This window comes from Haliotis rubra, unplaced genomic scaffold, assembly GCF_003918875.1.
Source record: "Haliotis rubra isolate DU_JTF1 unplaced genomic scaffold, ASM391887v1 Scf94, whole genome shotgun sequence".
Taxonomy (NCBI): domain Eukaryota; kingdom Metazoa; phylum Mollusca; class Gastropoda; order Lepetellida; family Haliotidae; genus Haliotis; species Haliotis rubra.
The window spans coordinates 1,911,891-1,939,846 of NW_025767679.1; the positions used below are offsets into that span (position 1 = coordinate 1,911,891).

General features: G+C 43.5%; 1 protein-coding gene across 3 annotated transcripts in view; it reads left to right on the plus strand.

The window, feature by feature from the left end:
- Positions 1-27,956, plus strand: part of LOC124264750 (titin homolog) — a 66,617-nt gene that overhangs the window by 31,821 nt on the left and 6,840 nt on the right. For 2 of the 3 annotated variants that reach the window (XM_046699522.1, XM_046699523.1), the window contains exons 2-11: positions 874-9,888; positions 10,189-10,308; positions 10,805-10,856; positions 12,000-12,076; positions 14,217-14,418; positions 16,957-17,054; positions 19,373-19,508; positions 19,801-19,929; positions 26,464-26,574; positions 26,701-27,729. In XM_046699522.1, the coding sequence (XP_046555478.1) occupies positions 874-9,888; positions 10,189-10,308; positions 10,805-10,856; positions 12,000-12,076; positions 14,217-14,418; positions 16,957-17,054; positions 19,373-19,508; positions 19,801-19,929; positions 26,464-26,574; positions 26,701-27,729 (10,969 nt within the window). The remainder of the gene's footprint in view (positions 1-873; positions 9,889-10,188; positions 10,309-10,804; positions 10,857-11,999; positions 12,077-14,216; positions 14,419-16,956; positions 17,055-19,372; positions 19,509-19,800; positions 19,930-26,463; positions 26,575-26,700; positions 27,730-27,956) is intronic. The other variant, XM_046699524.1, reaches the window with a different exon arrangement.

Consider the following 27,956-nt stretch of genomic DNA (forward strand, 5'->3'; position numbering starts at 1 on the left):
TTCATTGGGATTTTATTTTGTACCATGTTTTCATCTTACTGATGGCTCTGAATCACAGAATTAACCTGGTCACTGAGAAACTAATGTGGTATTTCTTTGTTTGGTCACATGGTCAATGTAGTCTCACTCCAGTGAGATATTACAGTAGACATTGTGAATGGTGAATGAATGCTTTGAATGGTAAATGTTTGCAGCAGGTAACTACATTTTGAGGCTTGTTTTTTGTAGAAGAATGCTTATGAAGCTTGAGAAATATTCCTTCACAAACTGTAGATTACCACTTGATGCACTTAATTTTTTCTGTTAACAAGTATTAAACATATAATAGTATGGTTATTGATGTCATGGATGCTGATGAAGCTGAATTTTTATTGGTATTGGTAAATTGTAATTTGAAAAGAAGAAAAAAATGATGTTTGAATCTCATTTTGGATGTCCTCTCATTGTAACTGCAGCATAAATCCATGCTAACTCACTCTCATGAGGCTTGTATGTTATTGAGACAGGATCTGGCCCCGATTTCTCGAAACTAACTTAAGTTTTTACTCAAATTTTAAATTGAGTTTGACAATTTGAAACAGCTGAATTTTAAACTCAACTGCATTTTGTAAATAAAAGAGCCCAAACAACTTAAGTAATCTATCCATCAGACTCAAACTGTCTACTATGTTTGAATTTACTATCGATTTTAGTTCATTCTGGGAAATGCATTTTCTCAAATTTGAGTAAAAACTCTAACTTAAGTCAAAACTCAGACTTAAGTTTGTTTTGAGAAATCGGCGCCTGATGTCTCCTTTGAATAAAACATTCCTATGGTATTCATTGGTATGATTGTGAAGTTGACATGTGAGTGTTGTTTTCCTTGTGTTCCAGTGACCCATTTGAGGAGGACGCTGAACCAGCTGGGAGCCCCACCAAGCTGCTGAGCATCTCACTACCTCGAATCCAGCCTCCCTCAGCACCAGGAGAATCTGCTGAACACAAAAGTCATCTACCTCCAACCCGGCAGCAGACGACAGCAGATGTATATCATGCTCCTCAACCGCTAGGACAAACGTCAGAAGAATGCCATAGTAGTAACATGCTTCTTGATCTACCACTGCCAAGCACACTGAACATTAACCTGGATGATGTACCTCTTCCACCAATGCCACCAGCAGAACCTTCCCTGCCACAAAGCAAAAGTCGGGGAAAGAAGCGGAAAAAGAAAAAGCATGGTTTTTCAGATGAAGAGCCTCCACCACCCCCTCCACCTCCTGTGTCACCCCGTAGAACCCGCCAGCGATCCTCCTCCCGCACATCAGAGCCATCGGGCGAGTCTGAAGGAACTCCTCCCCCACCGCCTCCACCTTCTCGAGTGGAATCAGTCCATCTTCCAAGTGTTGATTCCAAACCTGAACCTGAGCTGTCTCTTGCACAGAAATTGCTAAACAAGGTTAGGGGCCAGAGTTCTGGCACAACAGATGCGAGTAAAAGTGCTGCTCCTGGAGCAAAGCTGCTGAACTTTGCTTTAGCTTCACCACCTGTAGGAAAAGGTAAAATTTCTTTCCAAATCAAACCAACAAAGAAATCTGTTTTTTCCTCAGATGATGGAGATGAAGATGATGAAGAAAGTGGTGAAAGTACTGTGACACCTGTTAGATTCAAAGTCAATAAGAAACAGATGTTCCGACCAGATGCAGAGGGGCCATCTGAAGCACAGAAGATAGCTGTTCAAGCATATGTGAAAGGTAAAGGAGGAATTAAGTTCTGTACAGAAGATGACGTTGCTAATATAATAAGATGTGGTTTTATGTCTGCTGAGGAAATACAGAAACTGAAGTTAGAGCAGGAGATGCTAGAGATTGCCCAAAAGTTAGAAAAACCTTCAGAGGCACCAAAGGCCACTGAACCTGAAATTAGAAGATCGAGACGTTTAAGAGATAGATCTCCATCCGAAGAAAGAAGTAGAGAAAAGGAAAAAGAAAAAGATGGTAGGTCAAGGAGACCAAGAACTGATAGGTCATCTTCAAGGGAAAAAGATCGAGACAGAAGTAGAAGGCGATCGCAAAGTGAGAAGTCCCCAGTCCGTGAAAAGCATTCTCACAATGAGAAGTCCCCAGTCCGTGAAAAGCATTCTCATAATGAGAAGTCCCCAGTCCGTGAAAAGCATTCTCGTAGTGACAGATCAACTTCAAGTGATTGGGATACGGAAAGATCCACCAGAAGAAGAAGCAGTCGTTTATCATCACAGGAAGATGATGTGAAATCTTTAAGAAGCGTTTCCCCTGAAGAAAAACGAGGTAGGAAAGAGAGGTCTCCTGCTCATGAACAAGAAAAAAAGAAATCAGAATCAGCCACATATGTGAAAACTTTAAAGGGAGCTGAGGTTAAACTAAATTTAGTGAGATTAGAAGATATGGATGAAAGTGTTATTTCTCCTGTTAAGAGAGGAAGTGAAATTAAGATATCAAAGCAAGAAGAAGTGGAGACAAGGCAGCAAAACCAGACAATATTACCAATAGCAGATGACCCACAGTTTCAGAAACAAAGAAAGTCAATAACTTACAGATCCCCGTCGTCAGAGATGGATGATGCAGTTGCAGATGGTGGTGTTCATCCAATTGTGGGTATGTCACCATCTGAAGCTGTACTGATTGACTCCACACATCAGACCGGCAATACAGTGGTTAAAGCTACAACAGAGATGGCAGCAGATTTAACAAAGGACAAATTGAAGCTAGAATGTGATGTTGAGGAGGAGAGAGATGTAAGGAAAAGACGTCATCACAGAGATTCTACAAAATCTCCTGAAATTAAGCCACTTCCTAAAAGGTCAAAGTGGGAAGATTCTCCAGAAAGGCTTCCCAAGGAATATGGTAAACATTCTAGGTTAAGGAGGACAAGTCAGTCACAGGAGGATGAGAAGAAAGAAATGTCTACTGAAATGGAAAGTGAACCAAGCAGAAGACGTTCCAGGAGAGGAAGGTCTAGGTCTGGAGATAAAGGGACAGCTACTGAATCTAGCAGGAGAGAGGTATCGGTGGAGAAATCAAAGGATACACATGAAGGGAAAACAAGGTCGCGAAAGGACAGCTCTGACTCAAAGGAAAATGACCGGTCAAAACCGCGACGTAATACCATTTCACCTGAAAAGTTGAAGGAGAGGCAAACAAGATCTCAGAAAGACAGGTCATTGTCTCAGGATAAGGATGAAGAAAATAAGTCTCACTCTGAAGGGAAGGATATTAAGAGAAGACATTCAGGAAGAGACCGATCTTCGTCTCACGAGAAAGAAGAGATCACACACAAAACTGCACAAACAAAGAGTCATATTTCACCTGACATTAAAGTTATTTCCAAAAGTACTGAGGATAAGGACAAATTAAAATCTAAGGAAAAAGATGTTTCTGAAATAACCAAAATGAAGTCATTGCATGATAATTTGCCATCAGCTGTCGTCATTGAAAATAACCATAATAAACTCAATGAAGAGTACCAAGAGGCAATTGTCTTTCCAAGTCGGTCAAGGTGGGATTCACCTGAACGGATTGATGAAACGCTCAGGAGCAAAGGTACTGTTGATATTGAGGGTTTTGTTCGATCCAAATGGGATTCCCCAGAGAAAACTGATTTTGATAGGACGAGAGATGTGGACAATTCAATGATTGTGTCTGCAATCAAAGAGAGTGCAGGTCGGTTTGGTGAAACCATATCTGACAGTTTGGATGTTGTTAACAAGGAAATCAAAACGCCAGTAGAAATAAACTGGCAGATGACTCAGGATGATTATGATTCCAGACCCAGCCGCTCCAAGTGGGATTCCTCTCCATCTGATGATGAAGTTTTGACCATTCCAGAAAGATCTATGTGGGGAACTCTGCCTAATGAAGAGCGAGGGGATGATAGGCTGTTTGTTAGTAATCCGTATTCCGTTCAACAACATGAAACCAAATCACACTCAAGGTTTAGCAGATCACCATCTCAGGAGAAATGTTTGTTATCGCATAAAAGCAAACAAAGGCAATCACAAAGTCAGGAAAAACTTCATAGAAAGGCTGTTTCTCCCTCAAGCATGAAAGTTGAGAAAAAGTTTACAGACACAATTGTAACGGAATCACCTGATTCAGCAGCATCAGTTCCCATCAAAGAGTTTCCAATAGTTGGCTATGAGTCATCTCCAGATACTTCTCAAGTTAGTGATCAGCTCCCTGACATCTCTGAGCCTTCAAAATCTCTTTCTGAAAAAGAGGTCTGTAAAGTCAGTGCTGCAGCATCAGATGCTGTAATTCAAGTGACCAAATGTGAAGAGGGTGAGAAAAAGAAGGAGGCCTCGGAAGACAGCAATCTTGACAAATGTTCAAAGCAAGATGATGAACGACCAAGGGCAAGAGAGGGCAGTTCTGAGTTGACAAAACGAGATGGCAGTTATGAAAAACAAGCTTCCAAACGGAGGGATGGCAGTGATGATTCCAGGAGGAGTGCAGATAGGAGTGGATCCAGAAAGGATGATAGTTCAGAAAAAAGAAAGTCCCGTTGGCAAGATGATGGTAATGAGCAGTCAAAGCACCGGAGACCTGGGGACAGTAATGATAGATCACGGAAAAGAGGTGACAGTTGTGAAAGTCAGCATTCAAGGCGAAGGGATGACAGTTCAGAAAGGAGTAGGTCACGGAGGAGACGAGATGAAAGTTCTGAACGAGGCAAGTCGAGGAGAAGAGATGAAAGCCATGACAAAGATAGACCCTCCAGGAGAAGGGATGACAGCTCTGAGAGAGACCGGTTGCGTCGAAGAGAAGAGAGTTCAGAACGAAGTAGAAGCAGGAGGGATAACAGTTCAGAGAGAGATCATCGCTCAAGACGTCGTGATGACAGTGCTGATAGATCACGCAGACGTGATGACAGTGCTGATAGGTCACGCAGACGTGATGACAGTGCAGAAAGGTCACGACGACGTGATGACAGTGCTGATAGGTCACGACGACGTGATGACAGTGCAGAAAGGTCACGGCGACGTGATGACAGTGCTGATAGGTCCCGGCGACGTGATGACAGTGCTGATAGGTCACGACGACGTGATGACAGTGCAGATAAGTCACGACGACATGATGACAGTGCTGATAGGTCACGACGACGTGATGACAGTTGTGACAGAGACCGTAGAAGGCGAGGAAGTAGTAGTGATAGAAACAGAAGGAGGGAATCTGATAGACGGAGAGACTCCAGTAGAGATCGATACTCTAGAAGACGAGATGATTCTTTAGAGAGGGAGAGGTATAGGAGAAGGGAGGATTCAGCTGATAGAGAGAGATCAAGAAGGAGAAGAGACTCACCAGACAGATCTCGGAGGGACAGAGATAAGAGAGAAACTGACTCAATGGGGAGAATGTATCGATCAAGAAAATATTCTCCTGAAAAGCCGAAAGAGACTTCTGATCTTAAAACATCAGTAGAGAAGAAGGAGATTCCAAAGCCAGCAACAGCTACTGAACATGTGATTGATCTTAATGATATTCCACTACCTGATATTCCTCTTCCTAATGTTCCTGGTTCTATAGTGGTGGCAACACAGGACACTGTGGAGATGCCTGTTGTTAGTGCTACTGATAGCAAGATGGAACCTGCAAATTTGAAGCAGGATAACTACTCCAGTGATGACATGGACTTGTGTGATGAGGAAGAAGAAAATTCAATAGAAACACCAGTTGTTATCCAAAATGTACTTGTAGATGATAAAGGTGGTAAGGTTTCATCAAGTGCATGTCTTCCAAAGGTTCAGTCACTGGGAGCAGAAGATACGAAAGGTTTTCCTAAATCTGAGTGTTCAAATCCAGTTAAAACTGAGCAAACAAAAACGGAAAAGATAAAATTTTCCCTGAGTTTTGGAAAACCCAAAGTCCTTCCAACAAAGAAGATTGAAAGTGTTCTTGATGATGAAGAAGACACTCAGCGCAAGAGACAAAAGGAAGAGTTTGTCAGTGCAATGTCAGAAAGTGTACAGACTGAATCTTTCTTTCCTAAGTTTTCTTCTCTCAAGTTAAACCTGAACCTTCCTACAAAGAAAGAACCCACAATACCCTTGGACAGCAAAGATGTTAAAGATTCTCCAAAGCTGAAAGATACAAACTCAAGAGTTCCAGATGAGGTATTGAACAGATCAAGATCTTGTGAAGAAGAATCTCCTGTTGATTCGAATGAAAAAGCTTTAATAAGTAAACCTGTGAATGCAGAGAGTCATATTTTGGAGAAGAAATCGAACATAGAAGTGGCTGATGACAATAAATCCCCAAATGTATTTGAAAAAGTTGACAATGTTTCCACAGTTATGTTTCCTGGTGTCAAAAGCACTTCACAAGCAGCTCTTGATATCTCAGTGATGTCTACATCATTCAAAGTTGTGCCAAATCAGTCTGAATCTCAAGAACTGAATCGTGCAGCAGACAATGTGCCAAATATCCCAACATCCTCTCTTGATAAAGGAGTATCTCATCTTCTTGTTGACCACTCAGGGCAAACCCAGCAATACCAACCTGCCTCAGCCCCACAGGTTCATGAACAGCAGCCTGAAGACTCTGTTAAGTATTCCCCTATCCCGGAACCGTCTGTCAAAGACTTCATGCCTGTTCCAGGACTAAAAGTAGACCTGTCACCCACAGAGAAAGTCCCTTCAGTGTCGTTTGAAATACAGGATGTTGTAAGAGATGAACCCAAAGTTTCAAAGAATGAAGACATGCCTGGTGGTGGTGAAGATACCAACAAGTCAGCTATGATTATGCCTTCAGGATATAAAGATAATTGCCCTCCACTACAAAGTGATGCATCTGAATTAGTTATTGAAGACACACAGGCAGATATGACAGAAACGGTTCTCAGTTTAAGTAAAGAGGAGAGAAAAGGCAATGATACAGACATAACTGATACCAGCCTGAAACTGGACAGTGAAGCTAATTCAGAGGATGTTTGTCAGTCTGATAATATGCCAGAATCTATTGATATGAAAACAGCTTATTGTGATAGTAGTTCAAATACAGACTCTACAGAAGATTCACATATGCCTGCTGTCCCCAAGATGCATGAATCAGAGGAAGCTACTTCAAATGAAGACACATTAACTCCTGTTCATAGGGAAGATATTGTGCCTCAACAGGGTCACACAGAAGATCGGGGTGTCAAGTGTTCCTTGACTGAGAATGTTCAACTGGGCAATGAATCCGGAAAGGTTGAGTCAGAAACATCTACAGAAACACATGAAACTCAGGCAGATAAACAGGTGGTTAAGCTTGAGGAAGCAAAGAAGGCAGTACAGGCTGTAACTACTGCAGAGGTGCCATCAGCTGGCACTCCTGCTGAGTCTCATATAGAAGAGTCTAAGGTCCAGCCAAGAAGAAGCAGACGCCTTAATGCTAACAAGACTGTACTAGAAGAAGAACCAAGCAAGAGAACTGGAAATCAGAAAGTTGTGACAGTTGAAAAACAAAAGTCTGAGCCAGTTGAGGTAGACGAACCAACTGCTGAGGCAGAATCAGAATCATCAGCACCTCAACGTAGACGTAGTGGCCGCCTTCAGAAGAAACAAGTAGAAATCCCATCAGAGTCAGAACTGAAGCCAAAGGGTAAAGGAGGAAAGGCTGGGAAAAGTGATAAAGGTGGAAAGAAGGGGAAAACTGCTAAAGTTGAAGAAGAAAAGGCAGATGTACCTGAGATGAGTGATCTTGTTCAACAAGATGTTGGTGAGAAAGAATCTTCTACACTGGAGTCTACCAAGGAGGAATACATACAGATTGTTGAAAGGGTTCCACAGCTTCCACAACTCCCAGAAAGGGTTGTCCATACAACTGAGGTGAAAGCTTTGAGTATCAAAGAGACAATAATGAATAAGTTGCAGGAAGAGAAAGAAAAGTCAGAAAAAGAAGAAAAGGAAAGGAGGGAGCTTGAAGCAAAGCAGAGAGAAATTGAGTTGAGGAAACAGAGAGAGGAAAGGGAGAGGATAGAACAGGAGGAAAGAAGAGAGAAGGAAGAAAGAGACAGGGAAGAAAGAGACAGGAAGGATAGAGAAAGACGTGAAAGAGATAGGGAACGAAGAGAAAGAGAGGACCGTGATAGACGAGACAGAAGACGACGATATGATGATGATCGTAGCCACAGAGATAGAGATCGTGACAGAGACAGGGACCGTGACAGGGATCGGGATCGGGATCGTGATCGTGATAGAGATAGGGACAGGGAGAGGGATAGAGACCGTGATCGGGACAGGGATCGGGATCGGGATCGGGATAGAGATGACAGGAGGAGGAGAGATCGAGATGACCGTAGTCGTAGAGATGACTACAGGTCTAGAGACAGGGATGACAGGGATAGAGAACGCTCCTACAGGGATGGACGGTCAAGGAGAAGATATGATGATGATTATGACAGAGACAGCAGATCTCGATCCCCAGATGACAGAAGAAGTGAAAGGGGCCGGAGAGATGATAAGTCTGAAACTGATTATAAGTCAGATGATTCGTCAATGGCAGCTTCTCAGGGATTTCTGCCAAGCTCAGGAGATTCTTCTAGTCCAATAAAACCAGAAAAAGTGAAGTCACGTTGGAGGAGAACCAGTGAAGCTGAGCGTATGGCTGAAACTATAACTCCAATGAAAAGTCTTAAAGACCCCACGGCCTATACAGTCAAGGCCTTAGACTTTGATCCAGCAGCATTCCCACGATCTTCATCTGCAAAACATGGCGACTTGTCTAAACTCCATCATGAACCTCATCCAGATATGTATCCATCTCTTAAAGGTCTTTACCGACCCTCAGGGCAATCTCAGTATCCAGGAGCAGCAGAACTGCTTGCCACCTTTGCTGGACCACCTAGTTCTACCTCAGCTATTGCAGCTCAAGTTTCTGCTCCTCCTCCCCAGGAGGTCTACCCACCAGCATCAGGCCCTGTCACAACATTCCAACAGGACCAAGGTTTTCCATCCAGCTGGCCTTCACCACCACCACCACATGGTGCTCAACCACCTTCAGGGCATGTTCCTGTCCCTGGGATTCCACCTCCGACAGTCCACCCTTCTTTGGTTCATGGGGTGCCACCACCCATTCATGGCATACCACCCCCACTAGGCATTCAACCACCCCCAGTTCAAGGCATCCACCCTCCTCCATTGCATGGCATTCTACCACCTCCAGTTCAAGGTGTTCAGCCAGCTCCTCCTGTTCAAGGTGTTCATCCAGCTCCTGTTCAAGGCATTCCTCCCATACATAGTATTCAGCCACCTCCTGTGAATAGTATACCTCTGCCTGACATCTCAACACCCTCAGGTCCACCCCCAAGTCACTTGTCAGCCCACATCCCCCTACCAGTGGGTAGAAAACCACCTCAATTGCCTGTGCAGCCACCACCAGAATTTACTTTAGAACCTCATGCTTTAATGCAAAACAGTCCCATTCAGGCTGGAGGGATGGAAGCTGCATATCCAGCTCCTGTTCCTGAACCAGAACAAGAGGATTCATTCTTGCTACCTCCTACTAAGGCAGCAGAAGGTCCTGTACCAGGCGAATCCTTTGTTTCACCAAACCTAGCCTCAAGGGTTCTTGTAGCAGTCAACACCTCCACAGTCCCTTCAAATGACTCAGGGAAAATTAAATGTGAAATAGATGTGAGTGAGGACAATTTCAACCAGAATGCATTGTTGTCTGATAACGTATGTGTTGAAGAGAAGCCATCAACTGTGGATAAAGTGTCAGGGTTTGAAGCTGAATCCACATCAGTTTTGTTGGAGACAGTTGTGATGCCACGAGAAGAGCCTACAAAAGAGCTTGAAGAAGCTGTGGAGAAGCAGAAATCAGAGGAGGTGAAGGAGGAATCAGAAACATACCCCTTCTTCGAGCAGGTAGAAGAGAACATCTACCTCACTGAAAGGTAAGCTAAGGTCATCTTCATATGTTGAACATATATCGCATATAAAATTATATTGTCAATTTTCACTTTAAAAAAACTATCCCCTAAAGTAATCATGATTCCTAAACATATTGTTCATTGGAAAAACGACTGAAAAAGGCCAAATGGTTTGCTTGTATTTGAAAGCCAAAAGAGATGCAGTATAAAGCAAATGTACCATGGTACTGTTCTTTATTTTCAGTTAAAGCGATTCTTCTAAGATTGTTTTGCAGTCTCTGATGATAACTTTATGCTAACATTTGTCTGGTGTTTCCTCTTTAGGCGGAAATCCAAGAGTATGAAGCGGATGGTGTGCGATTGTACCACTTCACGAGAGGACCGAGAGATGGGATATGATGCTTGTGGAGAGGACTGTTTAAACAGGATGCTTCTCATAGAATGGTGAGATTTTCATTGGTTCACTAATACCTGCCTTACTGTTCTTCAAACGTTTCCTACACGTCAGCTTGTATCAACATATTGTCAGTCCAGTTTAGGTGGAATATCTATTAGTCATTATGATTCAGGGATGAATAAATACAAAATTGTCTCATCTTAAGAATCATTTATCTACCATGTGCACAGAGACAGGTCCTCAATAAAAAAGCAAATCCTTTATTTCACAGCTGATCAAGAAGTTTGTTGAACACACTTTTGTCTTGTCAGTGTTCTGGGTTAGGATTGCCCTCACTACATTATTTCCGGTCAAAATAAGTGACCGGTCATCAGGCTCTTTGAATTGCTTGATTGTCTTGGTCACCCAACTGCATTCATCATTGCTTATTCTTGTGTTCACTGAATATCGTTGACTCCATTGTAAAACAAGTGGAGATGAGCCGATGGTGGTGTTGATTTGTGTTGTATGAACCATTGATTTAGCTGTGTCCTTGCCTTGCAGTGGCTCCCGCTGTGCCTGTGTTGAATATTGTGACAACAAGAGGTTCCAAAGGGTAGGTACATTAACCTTGACTTACAAAAGTCTTTTTTAATTACAGGACCTTTATGTTTCTTATAAAGAGTTTATTGTCACCTTAGTGCAGCATAATCCACTTTTTATTTGCCAGTCATAGTCGGGGACAATTGCTAAACCATTCAGAATGATGGTTTTCAGCAGTGTAGATGTATTGATTTTGATAGATGGCCCACTTAATTCATATCGATTATACTGACCTCTTTGGTTATGGCTACAGCGACATTCCTTTGCCAAAAACCTTCCTTAGATCCATGAACATCCTAGGCCTTTGCATTGCCAAGAAAGATGAGCTTGGTTGCTCGGTAACTGAAAACAACCCTCATGCATGCATCACAATTATCAGGCATTATTAATGTCACAAGATTTATTAATGTCACATGCTCAAATCTGCTCTTCATATAAATAGTATTCATATTTTTATTTCGACAGAAGGAAAAACGTAACTTTGATGTTTATTTTAAAGATGCATTCAGCACAAGGGAACAAATGGTGCCTGTATTCCCCAGTAATGTTTCCAATAATGGCATCATGCTCCTTGGTTTTATCCAAGTGGTAGATGTCGAAGACCTCTATCACTTTCAGCTTTATCCCCACATTAAGCCGACACACTGTTTTATAACTGGAATACTGTCATAAACAGCATAAAACTTAATTCACACTCACATTCCTGTCATTTCAATGCTGAAAATCCGTAGACCATTCTATCAGTTGACTTGGACAAACAGCACTATTCCATTAACAGTGTTGGCTTTCAAGAGTAGATTGATGAGTTGATGACTGCATTCTCTTGATTCGAATGTGGGGTTAGTGGTGGAGCCTAGTGGTTAAAGCTTTTGTTTGTCATGCAGAAGATCAAGCTTGATTCCCTACATCCGTACAGTGTGCAAAGCGTGTCCTCTGCTGTGATATTGCTGGAATATTGCTGAATGCAGTGTCAAACCGTAATCATTTGCTGTTTCAAATGTGATCCAATAAAAGAGGTCTTGTTGCAAGTCCACAAAACAGGGGGCCAGTGAAAGTATCAGTCAACTTTACGAACATTGGCATCATGTTACATTACTTTGTTTGACTTATCACTTTAAGTTAAGAATGTTAAATAAACAATGTGTTTTGTTTCCAGAAAAGCTATGCCGATGTTGATCCCTTCAACACAAAAAGTAAAGGCTGGGGCCTCAAAGCCAATTCAAAACTGGAACCGTAAGTTTTTATGGGGCTTTCTTTTTATGAATGTTAACTCTCATGTTGATTCAATTGAGGTACTTTATATTTTAAAAAGGCATGGAATGCTTGTAACATACAAAAAGTATAATGTACTTCTTGCAATTTCAAGTGCAAAGGGGGGTAACTCTGCCAGTGACCTTGAAAGTCATGACCATGTGTTGCACTTGGGTATTTCCTGTAGTCAGTGTTTCCGGTCTACATTTGGGAACTGCTTATTTCACAGTTATGTTTTATTCATTTGTTCTTCTGGTAGATAAATGACCTTATTCTTGCACAATTGAATTTACAGGACACCAGTAAGAATGATGGTTACAATCATGAAACTCTGAACACTAAAAGTTTAGGGTTTGTTGTGTTTTTTCATAATAATTTGTATTATATATTTTTTGTCCAGACAGATATAAACAGTTACATGTCCCTTTACAATTAAAAGATAGATTGGCAATGAAAGTAGAAATATAGATGACAATACAAAAAGAATTTCACAAAATAATTAAATTTACTCAGGCAGTTTGAATTCCGCAGTGGCGGTTGGTGTTTCCCCAGTTATCAAGTAGCATGTCATGTTGCAGGTGTTCAGCATGGCCAAACAAAATGTCGTGTGTCATGGCTGGCTTGGTGTTTAACACAACACCCCCTGAAGGTCACCACAGCAAAAATCTTACTATGGTATGCATACATTTTAGAGTACGCAGCTCACAGAACACAAACAAGCAATTATAGCCCTCTTCGTGATCATTGTATCGCATGCAAGAGTGCTGCATTTGCTTGATCAAACATTCAATGCAGTGATTGAAAAGTTCACTGTAAACACAACACAACTCAGCCAAGCAATTGTAGCCCTCTTCGTGGTCCTGGTATCACATGCAAGAGTGCTGCATTTGCTTCAGCAAACATTGCATGCAGCAACACCAAACAGCAACACAACATGACCAGGAATCACAGCCCTTTTTGTGATCATTGTATCACGTACAAGAGTGTTGCATTCGTGTTAAGAAACAATACACCGTCTTTGAAGAGGGTGTTCTCTGTTCTCTGGGAGTGCCATGTCCACTTCAAGCTTAGAAATAAGGCCACATCAGTGGAACCTTGTTCTATTCAAAACACCTCCACATGATTGACTGTCTGCCCTAGACTCCATGCATTGCCATATTCACAAAGATAGGGGGTGTGTGGTATTTGCCAATGTAGATCAACATCTGTACATCTGGGGAAACACCATACTGCTTCTGTCAACTGCCGTCATATTGAATAAGTGTTCTGACAAAATAACTATCAGTATCCAAATTAGAACTTAAGGTGATTATGATTACACATTATAGAACTGAATTCCATTGTTGTGATACGTCTGTTGACATCTAATATCTTCTGTACATTCCCAGTGAAAGAATTAAAAGAATAAATTTATATAAGCCAGAAATCACTAGAGTATCTACTTTCATAATTTCCTTTGGTATGTATGATATAGAGTCAGTAGACAAAATTTAGTATGAAAGTCAGATCAATGTACTATAGCAGATTAACAAGGGCATAAGTATCCCCCTTGATTTAACACTGGACAGTGTACTGTGCATGGAGATAGTTCAAGATCCAGCCTTACTCTTCAAAACCCTTTAAAGTTCCTGTATTGACATCAAGAAGAATCTAAAGCTATTTCTTGAGTAGTATTATGTTGATTAAATTTTTATCTTCTTTTTGACATATTTTATAATAAAAGTACAAATTTTAAATGTTGACTTTCAGTTGTAATCAACCACTGACTAACCTAACACCTCCACTGAACACCAAGGTTCCATTTCCAGGACAGGTGCAAATAGTGAAGTCCATTTCTGGTGTCTGCTGAAATATTGTAATGATTTCCTAAAATTATGTCTTGAATGTGGCATGATTTTGAAATACGTATATTTTGTGTTTCATTTCAACAATTCTGAATTCTTTATTGTTGTGGAATATAAGATATGTATTTGGCCTTCTGTTAATGGTTAGATCTTTGTAGGAATAAGTAAGAGCTGATGAAATAGAGATGAAAGATCAAGTGAAATAAATTCTGATCTTTGATTTTGTTGAAAAAGTGTCTGTATTATCTGTTTGCAAGGGGTACTGATCTATGTTTCAGGAGCACTTTTGTGATGGAGTATGTGGGTGAAGTCCTGGACTATCGCCAGTTCAAGAACCGCACCAAACAGTACGCTAAGAACAGCACCACCCACTTTTACTTCATGGCCCTGAATGCAGATGAGGTCATCGACGCCACGTACAAGGGCAACATCTCCAGGTTCATCAACCACAGCTGTGATCCCAACTGTGAGACACAGAAGGTGAGGTTTTCAGGATGTAGTTAATCCACTCGCTGGTTTATGTGTTGTCTCACTCAGTCAGTACTGTAGACATTACATTAGATGAATTGTGAAGCCAGATAGGATACTGGTACAGAATAGGTGACAAACCCTTGCTTGTCATGTCTGTTTGTAATGGTGACCTGGCTGTTAGTATGTCTACATTAACATGGTTGTTCAGGGTACATTGACATCGCTATTCAACATGCATAACATTGTTGTTCAACTCATAGACATCATTTTTCAACATACATTGACATCATTGTCTACATTAACATGGTTGTTCAGGGTACATTGACATCGCTATTCAACATGCATCACATAGTTGTTCAACTCATAGACATCATTGTTCAACATACATTGACATCATTAACATGGTTGTTCAGGGTACATTGACATCGCTATTCAACATGCATCACATAGTTGTTCAACTCATAGACATCATTGTTCAACATACATTGACATCATTAACATGGTTGTTCAGGGTACATTGACATCGCTATTCAACATGCATCACATAGTTGTTCAACTCATAGACATCATTGTTCAACATACATTGACATCATTGTCTACATTAACATGGTTGTTCAGGGTACATTGAGATCGCTATTCAACATGCATCACATTGTTGTTCAACTCATAGACATCATTGTTCAACATACATTGACATCATTGTCTACATTAACATGGTTGTTCAGGGTACATTGAGATCGCTATTCAACATGCATCACATAGTTGTTCAACTCATAGACATCATTGTTCAACACACATTGACATCATTGTCTACATTAACATGGTTGTTCAGGGTACATTGACATCGCTATTCAACATGCATCACATAGTTGTTCAACTCATAGACATCATTGTTCAACATGACACATTAACATCATTGACATCATTGTCTACATTAACATGGTTGTTCAGGGTACATTGACATCGCTCTATTCAACATGCATCACATTGTTGTTCAACTCATTGACATAATTGCTCAACATACATTGACATCATTGTCTACATTAACATGGTTGTTCAGGGTACATTGACATCTCTATTCAACATGCATCACATTGTTGTTCAACTCATAGACATAATTGCTCAACATACATTGACATCATTGTCTACATTAACATGGTTGTTCAGGGTACATTGACATCGCTATTCAACATGCATCACATTGTTGTTCAACTCATAGACATAACTCAACATACATTGACATCATTGTTCACATGGTTGTTCAACATACATTGACATCATTAACATGGTTGTTCAGGTTACATTGACATAATTGTTCAACATACATTGACATAATTGCTCAACAGACATTGACATCATTGTCTACATTAACATGGTTGTTCAGGGTACATTGACATCGCTATTCAACATGCATCACATAGTTGTTCAACTCATAGACATAATTGCTCAACATACATTGACATCATTAACATGGTTGTTCAGGGTACATTGACATCGCTATTCAACATGCATCACATAGTTGTTCAACTCATAGACATAATTGCTCAACATACATTGACATCATTAACATGGTTGTTCAGGGTACATTGACATCTCTATTCAACATGCATCACATTGTTCATCAACCCATAGACATCATTGTTCAACATACATTGACATCATTGTCTACATTAACATGGTTGTTCAGGGTACATTGACATCGCTATTCAACATGCATCACATTGTTGTTCAACTCATTGACATAATTGCTCAACATTCATTGACATCATTGTCTACATTAACATGGTTGTTCAGGGTACATTGACATCGCTATTCAACATGCATCACATTGTTGTTCAACTCATTGACATAATTGCTCAACATACATTGACATCATTGTCTACATTAACATGGTTGTTCAGGGTACATTGACATCATTTTTCAACATACATTGACATAATTGCTCAACATACATTGACATCATTGTCTACATTAACATGGTTGTTCAGGGTACATTGACATCGCTATTCAACATGCATCACATTGTTGTTCAACTCATTGACATAATTGCTCAACATACATTGACATCATTGTCTACATTAACATGGTTGTTCAGGGTACATTGACATCGCTATTCAACATGCATCACATTGTTGTTCAACTCATTGACATAATTGTTCAACATTCATTGACATCATTGTCTACATTAACATGGTTGTTCAGGGTACATTGACATCGCTATTCAACATGCATCACATAATTGTTCAACCCATAGACATCATTGTTCAACATACATTGACATAATTGCTCAACTGCTGTTTTTGTCAAACCTAGACTACATTTAAGTACCAAATTCATGGCATTTAATTAACATTTATTCAATGTTTGTGATTGGAATAGCAAATCATTAAAAGACTGACAAACATTTGCCCTTTCACACTAGTCTGTATGTGATTAAACATAGAATAGAGCTAAATGGGTCCTCTATGGGCCATGCTTGTCAGAATAAAACAAGTCGAGATGTTTGTGGAGTGGTTCATTTGAGACTTTTTGTTGTGCGTATCACAGTGGACGGTGAATGGTGAGCTGAGGATCGGGTTCTTCACTAGAAGGGCGATAGCAGCAGATGAGGAGCTGACTTTTGACTACCAGTTTGAGAGATACGGGTGAGACCCATTGATTGTATCCACTGAAATCATTGTGCATACTGAAGGATCAGTTGTCATGCAAGGCATTTTATCATTTGCTAATTTGTCTTGATGTTATATGAGAAAATTATGCTTGTCAGTCATTATGCTGTGATACAAGTTCAGAATACTTATGTCTTCACCACAGAGCAGGGACTGATGAATGATTCATTCCTCAATAAGTTGAAGGAAGTCATGCTGATATTATTGCCTGTATGTTACAGTGAGAATGCACAGAAGTGTTACTGAATATTGCCTGTATGTTAAAGTGAGAATGAACAGATGTGTTACTGAATATTGCCTGTATGTTACAGTGAGAATGCACAGATGTGGTACTGAATATTGCCTGTATGTTACAGTGAGAATGCACAGAAGTGTTACTGAATATTGCCTGTATGTTACAGTGAGAATGCACAGAAGTGTTACTGAATATTGCCTGTATGTTACAGTGAGAATGCACAGAAGTGTTACTGAATATTGCCTGTATGTTACAGTGAGAATGCACAGAAGTGTTACTGAATATTGCCTGTATGTTACAGTGAGAATGCACAGAAGTGTTACTGAATATTGCCTGTATGTTACAGTGAGAATGCACAGAAGTGTTACTGAATATTGCCTGTATGTTACAGTGAGAATGCACAGAAATGCACAGAAGTGTTACTGAATATTGCCTGTATGAAGTGAGAATGCACAGAAGTGCCTGAATATTGCCTGTACAGTGAGAATGCACATAAGTGAGAAATGCACAGTGAGAATGCAAGTGTTACTGAATATTGCCTGTATGTTACAGTGAGAATGCACAGAAGTGTTACTGAATATTGCCTGTATGTTACAGTGAGAATGCACAGAAGTGTTACTGAATATTGCCCAGTGAGAATGCACAGAAGTGTTACTGAATATTGCCTGTGTTACAGTGAGAATGCACAGAAGTGTTACTGAATATTGCCTGTATGTTACAGTGAGAATGCACAGAAGTGTTACTGAATATTGCCTGTATGTTGTTACAGAAGTGTTACTGAATATTGCCTGTATGTTACAGTGAGAATGCACAGAAGTGTTACTGAATATTGCCTGTATGTTACAGTGAGAATGCACAGAAGTGTTACTGAATATTGCCTGTATGTGAGAATGCACATAAGTGTTACTGAATATTGCCTGTATGTTACAGTGAGAATGCACAGAAGTGTTACTGAATATTGCCTGTATGTTACAGTGAGAATGCACAGAAGTGTTACTGAATATTGCCTGTATGTTACAGTGAGAATACAGAAGTGTTACTGCCTGTATGTTACAGTGAGAATGAGAAGTGTTACTGAATATTGCCTGTATGTTACAGTGAGAATGTGTTACTGAATATTGCCTGTATGTTACAGTGAGAATGCACAGAAGTGTTACTGAATATTGCCTGTATGTTACAGTGAGAATGCACAGAAGTGTTACTGAATATTGCCTGTATGTTACAGTGAGAATGCACAGAAGTGTTACTGATTATTGCCTGTATGTGAGAATGCACAGAAGTGTTACTGAATATTGCCTGTATGTTACAGTGAGAATGCACAGAAGTGTTACTGAATATTGCCTGTATGTTACAGTGAGAATGCACAGAAGTGACTGAATGCCACAGAAGTGAGAATGCACAGAAGTGTTACTGAATATTGCCTGTATGTTACAGTGAGAATGCACAGAAGTGTTACTGAATATTGCCTGTATGTGAGAATGCACAGAAGTGTTACTGAATATTGCCTGTATGTTACAGTGAGAATGCACAGAAGTGTTACTGAATATTGCCTGTATGTTACAGTGAGAATGCACAGAAGTGTTACTGAATATTGCCTGTATGTTAAAGTGAGAATGCACAGATGTGTTACTGAATATATGTCTGTATGTTACAGTGAGAATGCACAGAAGTGTTACTGAATATTGCCTGTATGTTACAGTGAGAATGCACAGAAGTGTTACTGAATATTGCCTGTATGTTAAAGTGAGAATGCACAGATGTGTTACTGAATATTGCCTGTATGTTACAGTGAGAATGCACAGAAGTGTTATTGAATATTGCCTGTATGTTACAGTGAGAATGCACAGATGTGGTACTGAATATTGCCTGTATGTTACAGTGAGAATGCACAGAAGTGTTACTGAATATTGCCTGTATGTTACAGTGAGAATGCACAGAAGTGTTACTGAATATTGCCTGTATGTTACAGTGAGAATGCACAGAAGTGTTACTGAATATTGCCTGTATGTTACAGTGAGAATGCACAGAAGTGTTACTGAATATTGCCTGTATGTTACAGTGAGAATGCACAGAAGTGTTACTGTGGGTCTGAGAATTGCCGAGGGTTCATCGGAGCCACCAAGGCAACCCCAGTGAAGAAGAAGAAGGACAAAGTTGTTGACAAGAAGAAGAAGGAACTGTTTGAAGATGAATCGGTAAGTGAACTATTCAGCACAGTGTTAGTGCAGAATTCAGACCAGTTGTAGCAGACAGAACCTAGCAAATCCCTGGAGAGTTTGGGATTCCCTACTTGAGTCTCATCGAAGGAAGAGAGAAAGGATCTTCCAGTGTATGCTAAGCCTCTAAAGCCTTGCTATTTGAAGGTCTCTGGGTAAGTAACATGGCATGTGTGCTCAGTCAATAGACATGCGTTTCTGGGTTTGTGTGCTTTGTCATGAGACAGAAGATTTACTGGGCTTGTAAAATGCTATGTTTGTCTGGTTCCAGTTGGAGGAAGAGTTGGAGCGCATGCAGCAGCAGGGCCTGAAGAACAAGGACCATGTCCTGTCCCTGTGTCGGCTCATGGTCAAGGTGGAGGAGTGCGAGCATCGCAAGGTCATCCTCAGGATACTCCAGGTGAGAACATCTTCCTTGTTATTCCCCGCCACGCGTTTAGCGCGAAGCGGGGCATGTAGTATTAGGCTCTGTCCGTCCGTACGAATAAGAATATCTTAAGAACCGTTCACTAGATTCTTTTCATATTTGGTACCTAGATACATCACAGTATAAGAAAGGTCCCAGTCAGGTTTGGTGATTTTGACCTTCATTTCAAGGTCACAAGGGGACTTTAACGTTTTACTCTTGTCAGCAAGATATCTCAAGAACCGCTCTCTAGATTTTCTTCATAATCAACACCAAGCTTTATCTAGGGAAGGTGCAGGGCCCAGTCGATTTTGGTGACCTTTACATAATGTTCAAGGTCATGGTGACACTTTGAAGATTTCAGCATGTTAACCTGCATGTTAAGCTATCTTAAGAACCGTTCACTGGATTTTCTTCATATTCAACACCAAGCTTTGCCTAGGGAAAGCACAGGGCCAAATCGATTTTGGCGTTTGGTGACCTTCACTTAATTTTCAAGGTCATGGCAACACTTTGAAGATTTCAGCATGTTAACCTGCATGTTAAGCTATCTTAAGAACCGTTCACTGGATTTTCTTCATATTCAACACCAAGCTTTGTCTAGGGAAAGCACAGGGCCCAGTCGATTTTGGCGTATGGCAACCTTCACTTAATTTTCAAGGTCATGGCGACACTTTGAAGATTTCAGCATGTTAACCTGCATGTTAAGATAGTCAGCAAGATATCGCAAAAAACATTCGCTGGTTGTTGTTCATATTTGACACCAAGCTTCATCTAATGAAGGTGCAGGGCCCAGTCATTCTTCTTCATAGAGATCGTCCTTGGGGTACATATGCATTTTCCATGCTGAAAATGTCCTGTGACAGTTGTATCAATGTTTTTGAATAAAAAGATTGTACAATAAATAAACTTTTTTATTCATTATACGGCCCCCACCTCGTGGAGTTACCTCCCGTTGCGCATGCGCACCAACTGGGTAATCACCTAGGCCCGTATCATCATTCCTTCTGCTGTCACTAACGTGTGAGGACGTATGTGTAGAGCAGCGTTATACTCTTCGGAACTCAGAGAATTATGTCTGAGACACCACCTGTATGTATGGTCTTTATCTTGTCCTTGCTAAGGAGCAGTAAAGCTTTGCGGTCGGTTGTTTCATAATTGTGACTTTGTATTATTTTACGCTAACTTTCCCGTGGTTTACGCACATGTTGCTCTGCTATGGCGGGAAGTTTAGCGTGCCACGTGGTTGTAATATTGCGTATTGAACCAACTATTTCTTCCCGTGGTAGCCTTCACGTATTTTTCAATGTTTTATACGTGTCTATTAGCTGCTGGTCCGCTGTTAGCTACATGCTTGCATGTTTGCTTTCAGGCGTTTTCCTCCTGTTCGGTCTGTGGGCAGAGCATTCCCAGGGCTGACCACCATGACAAATGCATTGTGTGTCTGGAAAAAACGGACCATATCTCAGAAACATGTGAGATATGCATGGGGTTTTCCCCCCGGGCCCAGAATAGAAGGGCGGCGGATTTTCTCTTTTATAGAGAGATGCGAGAGGCAGGAGGGGAACTGACCCAGGTCCCCCCGTCCAAAGCCAAAAAGCCTCGTAGGCAAGGCAAAAAGTCACGCAGCCAGTCGCCTTCTCACGCTCCTAGTAGCGGTTTTGACATGTCGTTAATTACGCAGATGTTCCAGCAGCACGCGGACTCGATGAGGTCCCTCGTTCATGAGTCGGTTGGAGGGCTCCGGCAGGAGTTCATCGCCCACTCTGAGAGTGGGGCGGAGAGTCTGGGGGGTGGGATCGATTCCTGCCTTGAGGCGTCTGTAGATCCGTTGCCTCTGGCTTCGGGTCCGGACGCCTCGGCTGCCCTGGAGGGGGAGGCTTCGCTCCCAGTCCCCCTCTCGGAGTTGGCGCAGGGTCCGTTGAGGATTCCTGGGGTTCCGGTCCCTGCGCCGTCCCGCCCCATGAGAGCGGAGGCACCAGTTCTGCCTGGTCTGCCTCCAGCGTCTCGGGACCGGGGTCCGTGCGAGATGGCAGGTGCTGACGCGGGGCGCTCTGTCTGCTCCTCCCTCTCTTCTGTGCCTGGTGCTAGGCCGCCCACCGGGTCGGGGTTCGGGTCCTCTTCGCGAGGAGACCCAGCCTCGGACTCGGGCTCGGGCTCGGGCGCCGAGTCCATGGATACTGGGGAGGTAGAGGAGCAGGAGGGTGCCTTCCGTTTTTCGTCGGCTTTGCGGGAGGTCCGGCAACGCATTGCTGAGTTCCTACCCCAGGCCGCGGTGCCTGCCAGCCGCACAGACTCGTCTGAGTTCCGCCTGCCAGGCGAGGCGTTTGCCCCTCGGCAGCCTAAGCAGACGCTGCTCCGTATTCTACCATCGTTGGTCCAGGACGTGGTTGATCCCCTCCTGTCTGGGTCTCGCCTCCGTTTCGACTTGCCTGAGCTTGTCCGGAGGTACCAGCTGGGGGAGGATTCCCTGTTCGCTGTTGCAGTGGTGGATGAGTGCGTGTTTACTTCGGTCGCCTTGTGGGGAGGCTCGGCTTCCTCCGGATCAGCTCCGGCTGCTTGGCAAGGGCGGTTAACACCACCGTTTGCCCTCGCGGGCCCCCCCCTGCGGCATGCGTACACAGCAGACCTTGCTGGCCCTTCCCTACCGTCTGGGAGCGACGTTTCCTGGGGCCCAGCAGGTCATACGGGAGGCTGCCGCTGCAGCTACCTCCTTCAAGGACTCTAAGGCCTTGTTGGAGCACCCGCGGGCTTCTCACCCCCGCGCTCCCGTTCCACCTTCCTCCGCCGGGGTGCAGCCTACACCCGAGTCCGCTGGCTGGCTTTGGCCACTTGGCAGAGGTAGGCAGAGGAACCGGTCCGCCAAGGGTAAGGGCAAAGAGCAGTCCTCTTCGACTAGCTCCCAGCCTTTTCGCGGGCGCGGGAGGTCTGCCCCGACCTCCTGTTAACCCATCAGGCTGTAGACCCAGCCGTGTGTCATTCCCAGTCAGCTCAGCTACTCGGGACCACGCACGCGCTCTTACCCAACGTCCCAGTGGGAGGCCGCCTCTCTCTATTCCTGCCGGAGTGGGAGAAGGCTACAAACAACACTTGGGTGCTGTCCACCGTCAGTGTCGGCCATTTACCATTGTGGAAGCGAGGTCCGCCCGACTTCACCGGCATACGCCGCACTCCGGTGCCGTCATGTCAGGCAAGGGCGGACATATTGCGCGACGAAGTTCAGGCTTTGCTGGACAAGTCCGAAATCGAACGCATACCACCGGGCGAGGAACAGGCGGGATTTTACTCCACGTACTTCCTCGTCCCGAAGAAAGACGGCGGGTTCCGTCCCATTCTCAACCTCAAGGGGTTGAATCGCATGCTCGAAGTACCATCCTTCAAGATGGAGACACTGCGCGCCGGTGATCTCCTCTGTTCAACCCGGCGATTGACCACGCCAATCGACCTCAAGGATGCGATTCGCATGTGCCCATACATCCATCGCTCAAGCAGTACCTTCGGTTCTCTTACGACGGGATGTGTTACCAATTCACGGTGCTCCCCTTCCGCATATCCACTGCCCCAAGGGTGTTCACCAAGCTCATGTTAGTCCCGGCTACCCTCGCTCGCTCGCAAGGAAGGCGTTGTTACCCTTACCTTGACGACTGGTTGCTCGGAGCACTAACACAGCCAGCGAGCCTAGATGATACTCACACGGTGATAGACATTCTAGTTCGACTGGGGTGGATCGTCAACCTCAAGAAATCCGACCTAGTACCCACCCAGGACTTGGTTTTTCTCGGGGCGAGGTTCCAAACACCCAAGGATCTCGTTTCCTTGTCACCCGACTGGGTCACCAGAGTACGGGAGATGGTGTCTTCGTTCCTTTCCCAGCCCCAGGCACCAGCAAGGACTTGGCTCCGTCTACTGGGCCAGACGCTCTCTCTCGCCGGATCCTGGCCCCGCACGAGTGGATGCTCGACAGGCAGATATTCAGAGTTATCTCCCAGTTGTACGGGTCGTTCCAGGTGGATCTGTTTGCGTCCGGCGGGACGAATCAGACACCCGTGTTCTGCTCTCCGGACCAGAGGGCGTTGGCTGCCGACGCCTTCCTGCTGGATTGGACGGGCAAAGTGCTCTGGGCGTTCCCGCCGTTACCACTCATTCCCCGTGTCCTTTCACAGCTGTCCACCCAGCCAGCTCGGCTGCTTGTGCTACTGGCACCGCTTTGGCCGTCACAGAGCTGGTTTCCGGTAATTCTCAGGTTTCTGGCTCAGCCTCCTGTTCTATTACCTTTACGACCGGACATTCTCACTCAGAACAGAGTGCCCCACCCCAATCCAAGGATTCAGTGGGTGGCTTGGCCTCTGTCAGGTCTAGCCTCGAGGCACGCGGAATTCCTGCAGCAGTTGCAGACACAATTCTGGCTTCGAGGCGGATTCACAAACGCTCAGTATGAGGATAGGTGGTCCTGCTATGCGCCGCTGGTGTTCAGATAGGGGATTGCAGATCCCTTTTCTGGCGGATTTAGTCCAGTATTGGAGTTTTGCAAGCCCGTTTGGAAGAAGGCCTGGCGGCTTCGACCATTCGTGGCTACTCCACCGCTATTTCCACTTTTCACACCCCTGTCGATGGTGCTCTTCCGGGGCAGCACCCTCTCGTACAGCGCTTTTTAGCTGGCGCGGATCGGGTTCGACCTGCTGTCAGGCGAACCAGTCCACCTTGGGATTTGTCAATTGTGCTCGATTGGCTGTCCGGTCCCACTTTCTCACACCTGGCTATTTCCATTCAGTTGTTAACTTGGAAGGCTGTTTTTCTGGTGGCGGTAACATCTGGGCGTAGGGTCGGCGATTTACATGCTATGTCGTCCGACCCGGGCGCTGACTGTGTTTCACACTGATCGTGTCAGTATTCGCCCCCGGATCACGCACCGCCCGAAGGTCGATGACGCTTTCCATGTGACAGCTCCTATCGAACTTCCCACTCTTACCCAGCCTTCCACATCGGGTACCTCTGCAACGAAAGCACTCACCCGTTGGATGTCCGTGAAGACACTCAAGGTCTATATCAAACTAACGCAGGGAATCCGTGACGGGTACCCAGCTGTTCTGTTGTTACGGTGGCGGAAGGCTGGTGTGCCGGGCGAGCAAGCAGACTTTGTCTCGCTGGCTAGTTTCGATGTATTTTGTGCGCTTATCAGGCTAAGGGCAAGCCTCCCCCTGAGGGGTTGAAGGCTCACTCGGTCAGGGCAGTAGCCGCATCAAAAGCTTTTGCATCGGCACTCCCCATTGAAGAGATCTGCTCTGCCGCTATTTGGAGCCGGCCTAGCACGTTTATTCGGCATTATCAGCTCGATACACATTCCCGTAATCGTGCGAGCTTTGGCCGTTCTGTTCTCTCCAGTGGACAGTGTCCTGCCACCCTGACCGAGTGAGTCTTGGTTCTTTGGTTTTTGTTGACGCTGCTGGTCAATACTGAGTTTTATTGACATGTCCGCTTCTGGGAGCTAAATAACCTCATTTCGATCCTCTACGGGGTATTTAGGTCGGTTGTGAGCGTTTTGACATTCCCCCCTACGGTGCTCACTAATCGACACCAGGTGGGTGGGGCTTTGTTTACATTTCGCACCATGTGCAAATTACTATGCGAACCTCTGAGGTCGTCTTTGAGTGCAATCCTCCCTGTCAGTTCTCCTCCCACAATGCCTCTCACGGAAGCGAAAACTGGGACATGTGACAGGTGAGTGTTATGGCGTCTGTTACATTATTCTATCTCTATGAAGAAGAATTAACCAAACCTGAAGAGGTTTTCAATTCTTCGAAGAGAGTCGTCCTTGGGGTAGGGCCTCCCGCCTCCCCGCAATTCTGTTCACTGATTTATTCAGCAGAAGGAATGATGATACGGGCCTAGGTGATTACCCAGTTGGTGCGCATGCGTAACGGGAGGTAACTCCACGAGGTGGGGGACGTATAATAAATAAAAAAGTTTATTTATTGTACAATCTTTTTATTCAAAAACATTGATACAACTGTCACAGGACATTTTCAGCGTGGAAAATGCATAATATGTACCCCAAGGACGACTCTCTTCGAAGAATTGAAAACCTCTTCAGGTTTGGTTAAATTTTGGTGACCTTCACATAATTTTCAAGTTCACTGCGACACTTTGAAGATTTCAGCATGTTAACCTGAATTAACTGGATTTTCTTCATAGACTTTCAAGACTTCCCTTGAATGTTTTTCAATATACAACTTCTTTAGTACCATTTTTGCATATTTCATACACTAAAGAGCAAGATATCAAGAGAGGTTGACTGGTCATGTTTTTGTTGACATTTAACTTCATCTTAAACTTTCATTGCTTTTAAGTTTGATTTTATAATTTGCGGCGGGTGATTATGTCATCTTAGTGACAATGCTTGTTGAAGTAATGGTGAATCAGTGACACTCTAGTATGTGCTCTATTATGTGGAAAGAAACCAGTGTATTTTGAATCAAGTTAAATACTGATGTGAAAGATGGTATTCAGCAGTATTTTTGGTTGTGGCAGGACACCCAGGAGCCAGCATGTCTGAGACTGTTCCTTGACTACCATGGCTTGCCTCTGCTGTGGAGCTGGATGGCTGACTCATCTCAGGAGGATGAGGAACTCAAGTTCCTGGTGAGTGAGTTCAACACTATTATTAGGGTTTTGCTTTCATGAATGTGGTGTTTGTGTTCAGGAATTAAGATTGTGTTTAAGTGCAGGTAATATATTTACACTATATCTGTGGTTCTTTTATTTCAGATATTGTTCACATTGAAGCTGCTGCCCATTAACAATAAAACAGTTTTGAAAGACAGCAAGATTTTAACTGTTGTGAGTCAGCTAGCAGAGTTGGAGTCGACCCCAGTGAAGTCTGAGGCAGACTCAAACACCAACAGTGATGTTCCCCCTCTGCCCTCCACTACCTCAACACCTGTGTCTATATTGGCATCCAGCAAAGATAGCAAGGACAAGCACAAGAAAAAGAGAGTGACTTTTGCTGATGAAGCTACCAGTTCAGATAGTGACATCTCTGATTCCAGCAAGATCACTTCCACTCAGCCAGAGTCTTCAGCATCCGAGCCTGGGTCTGATTCTTCGGGAGCAACTGGAAGTTTCTCAGACATTTCCTTCAAAGAAATAGCATATTCAGAAGGGTATGTGGACTTTTCAACTGAAGGTAAAGAAGCAGGTGAGGAAAGTGAAAAAGCAAAAACTGTGTGTACTCTGCAAGATGCTGAAGCAAGAGGGGAGGAGGAGGGCGCTGTGATTGATTCTGCAGATAGTTCTCAGGGAAGAGATGAGAAGGACAAAGTCAATATCTCTGTTGAGGCAGAGAGCAGTGCTACAGACATATCGGATAAAACGATGGAAGCTGAGGAAGCAAAAGGAGAGACTAAGGGAGATGATGAAAAAGAGTCTGATTCTTTGGAGAGTGATAGGAAAGACATTGTTATTAGTCCCAGCGAAGACAACAGCAAATCAAGCACAGACAGTGACAGCTCATCAAAGTCAAGCACTGACAGTGACAGCAAAATCCAGGATGATGCATCATCCATCAAAATTGAGGTAGCAGAGATCCATCATGAGGCAGCTGAAACCCAAAACGAGGCAGCTCAGACCAAGAGTGAGGCAGTTGAAACCCAGAATGAGGCAGCTGACACCCAGAGTGAGGTAGTGCAGGCCCAAAGTGAGGCAGCAGAGATTCAGAGTGAGGCACTTGAGGGAGATGATAAGAAAAGTCTGTCTGTCCTGGCCATAGAGCTTTTGGAACAGTGGAGTGGCCTGAAGGTAATGGATAAATATACCTCAAATTCCAGTTGATAATAAACATAAAACATTCATAAATTCTCTTACCTTAGCCTATCTTACAAACCCTGAACCATATTAGTTTCCCTTTAACCCACCACTGCCTCTAAACCAAGCGTTCTAAATGAAGAAAATCTAGATTTCACAGGTTCAGGATCTGTTATCTGTCTGTAAGTGAAATATGGACACAGTCTATGGTCTTCAATTGG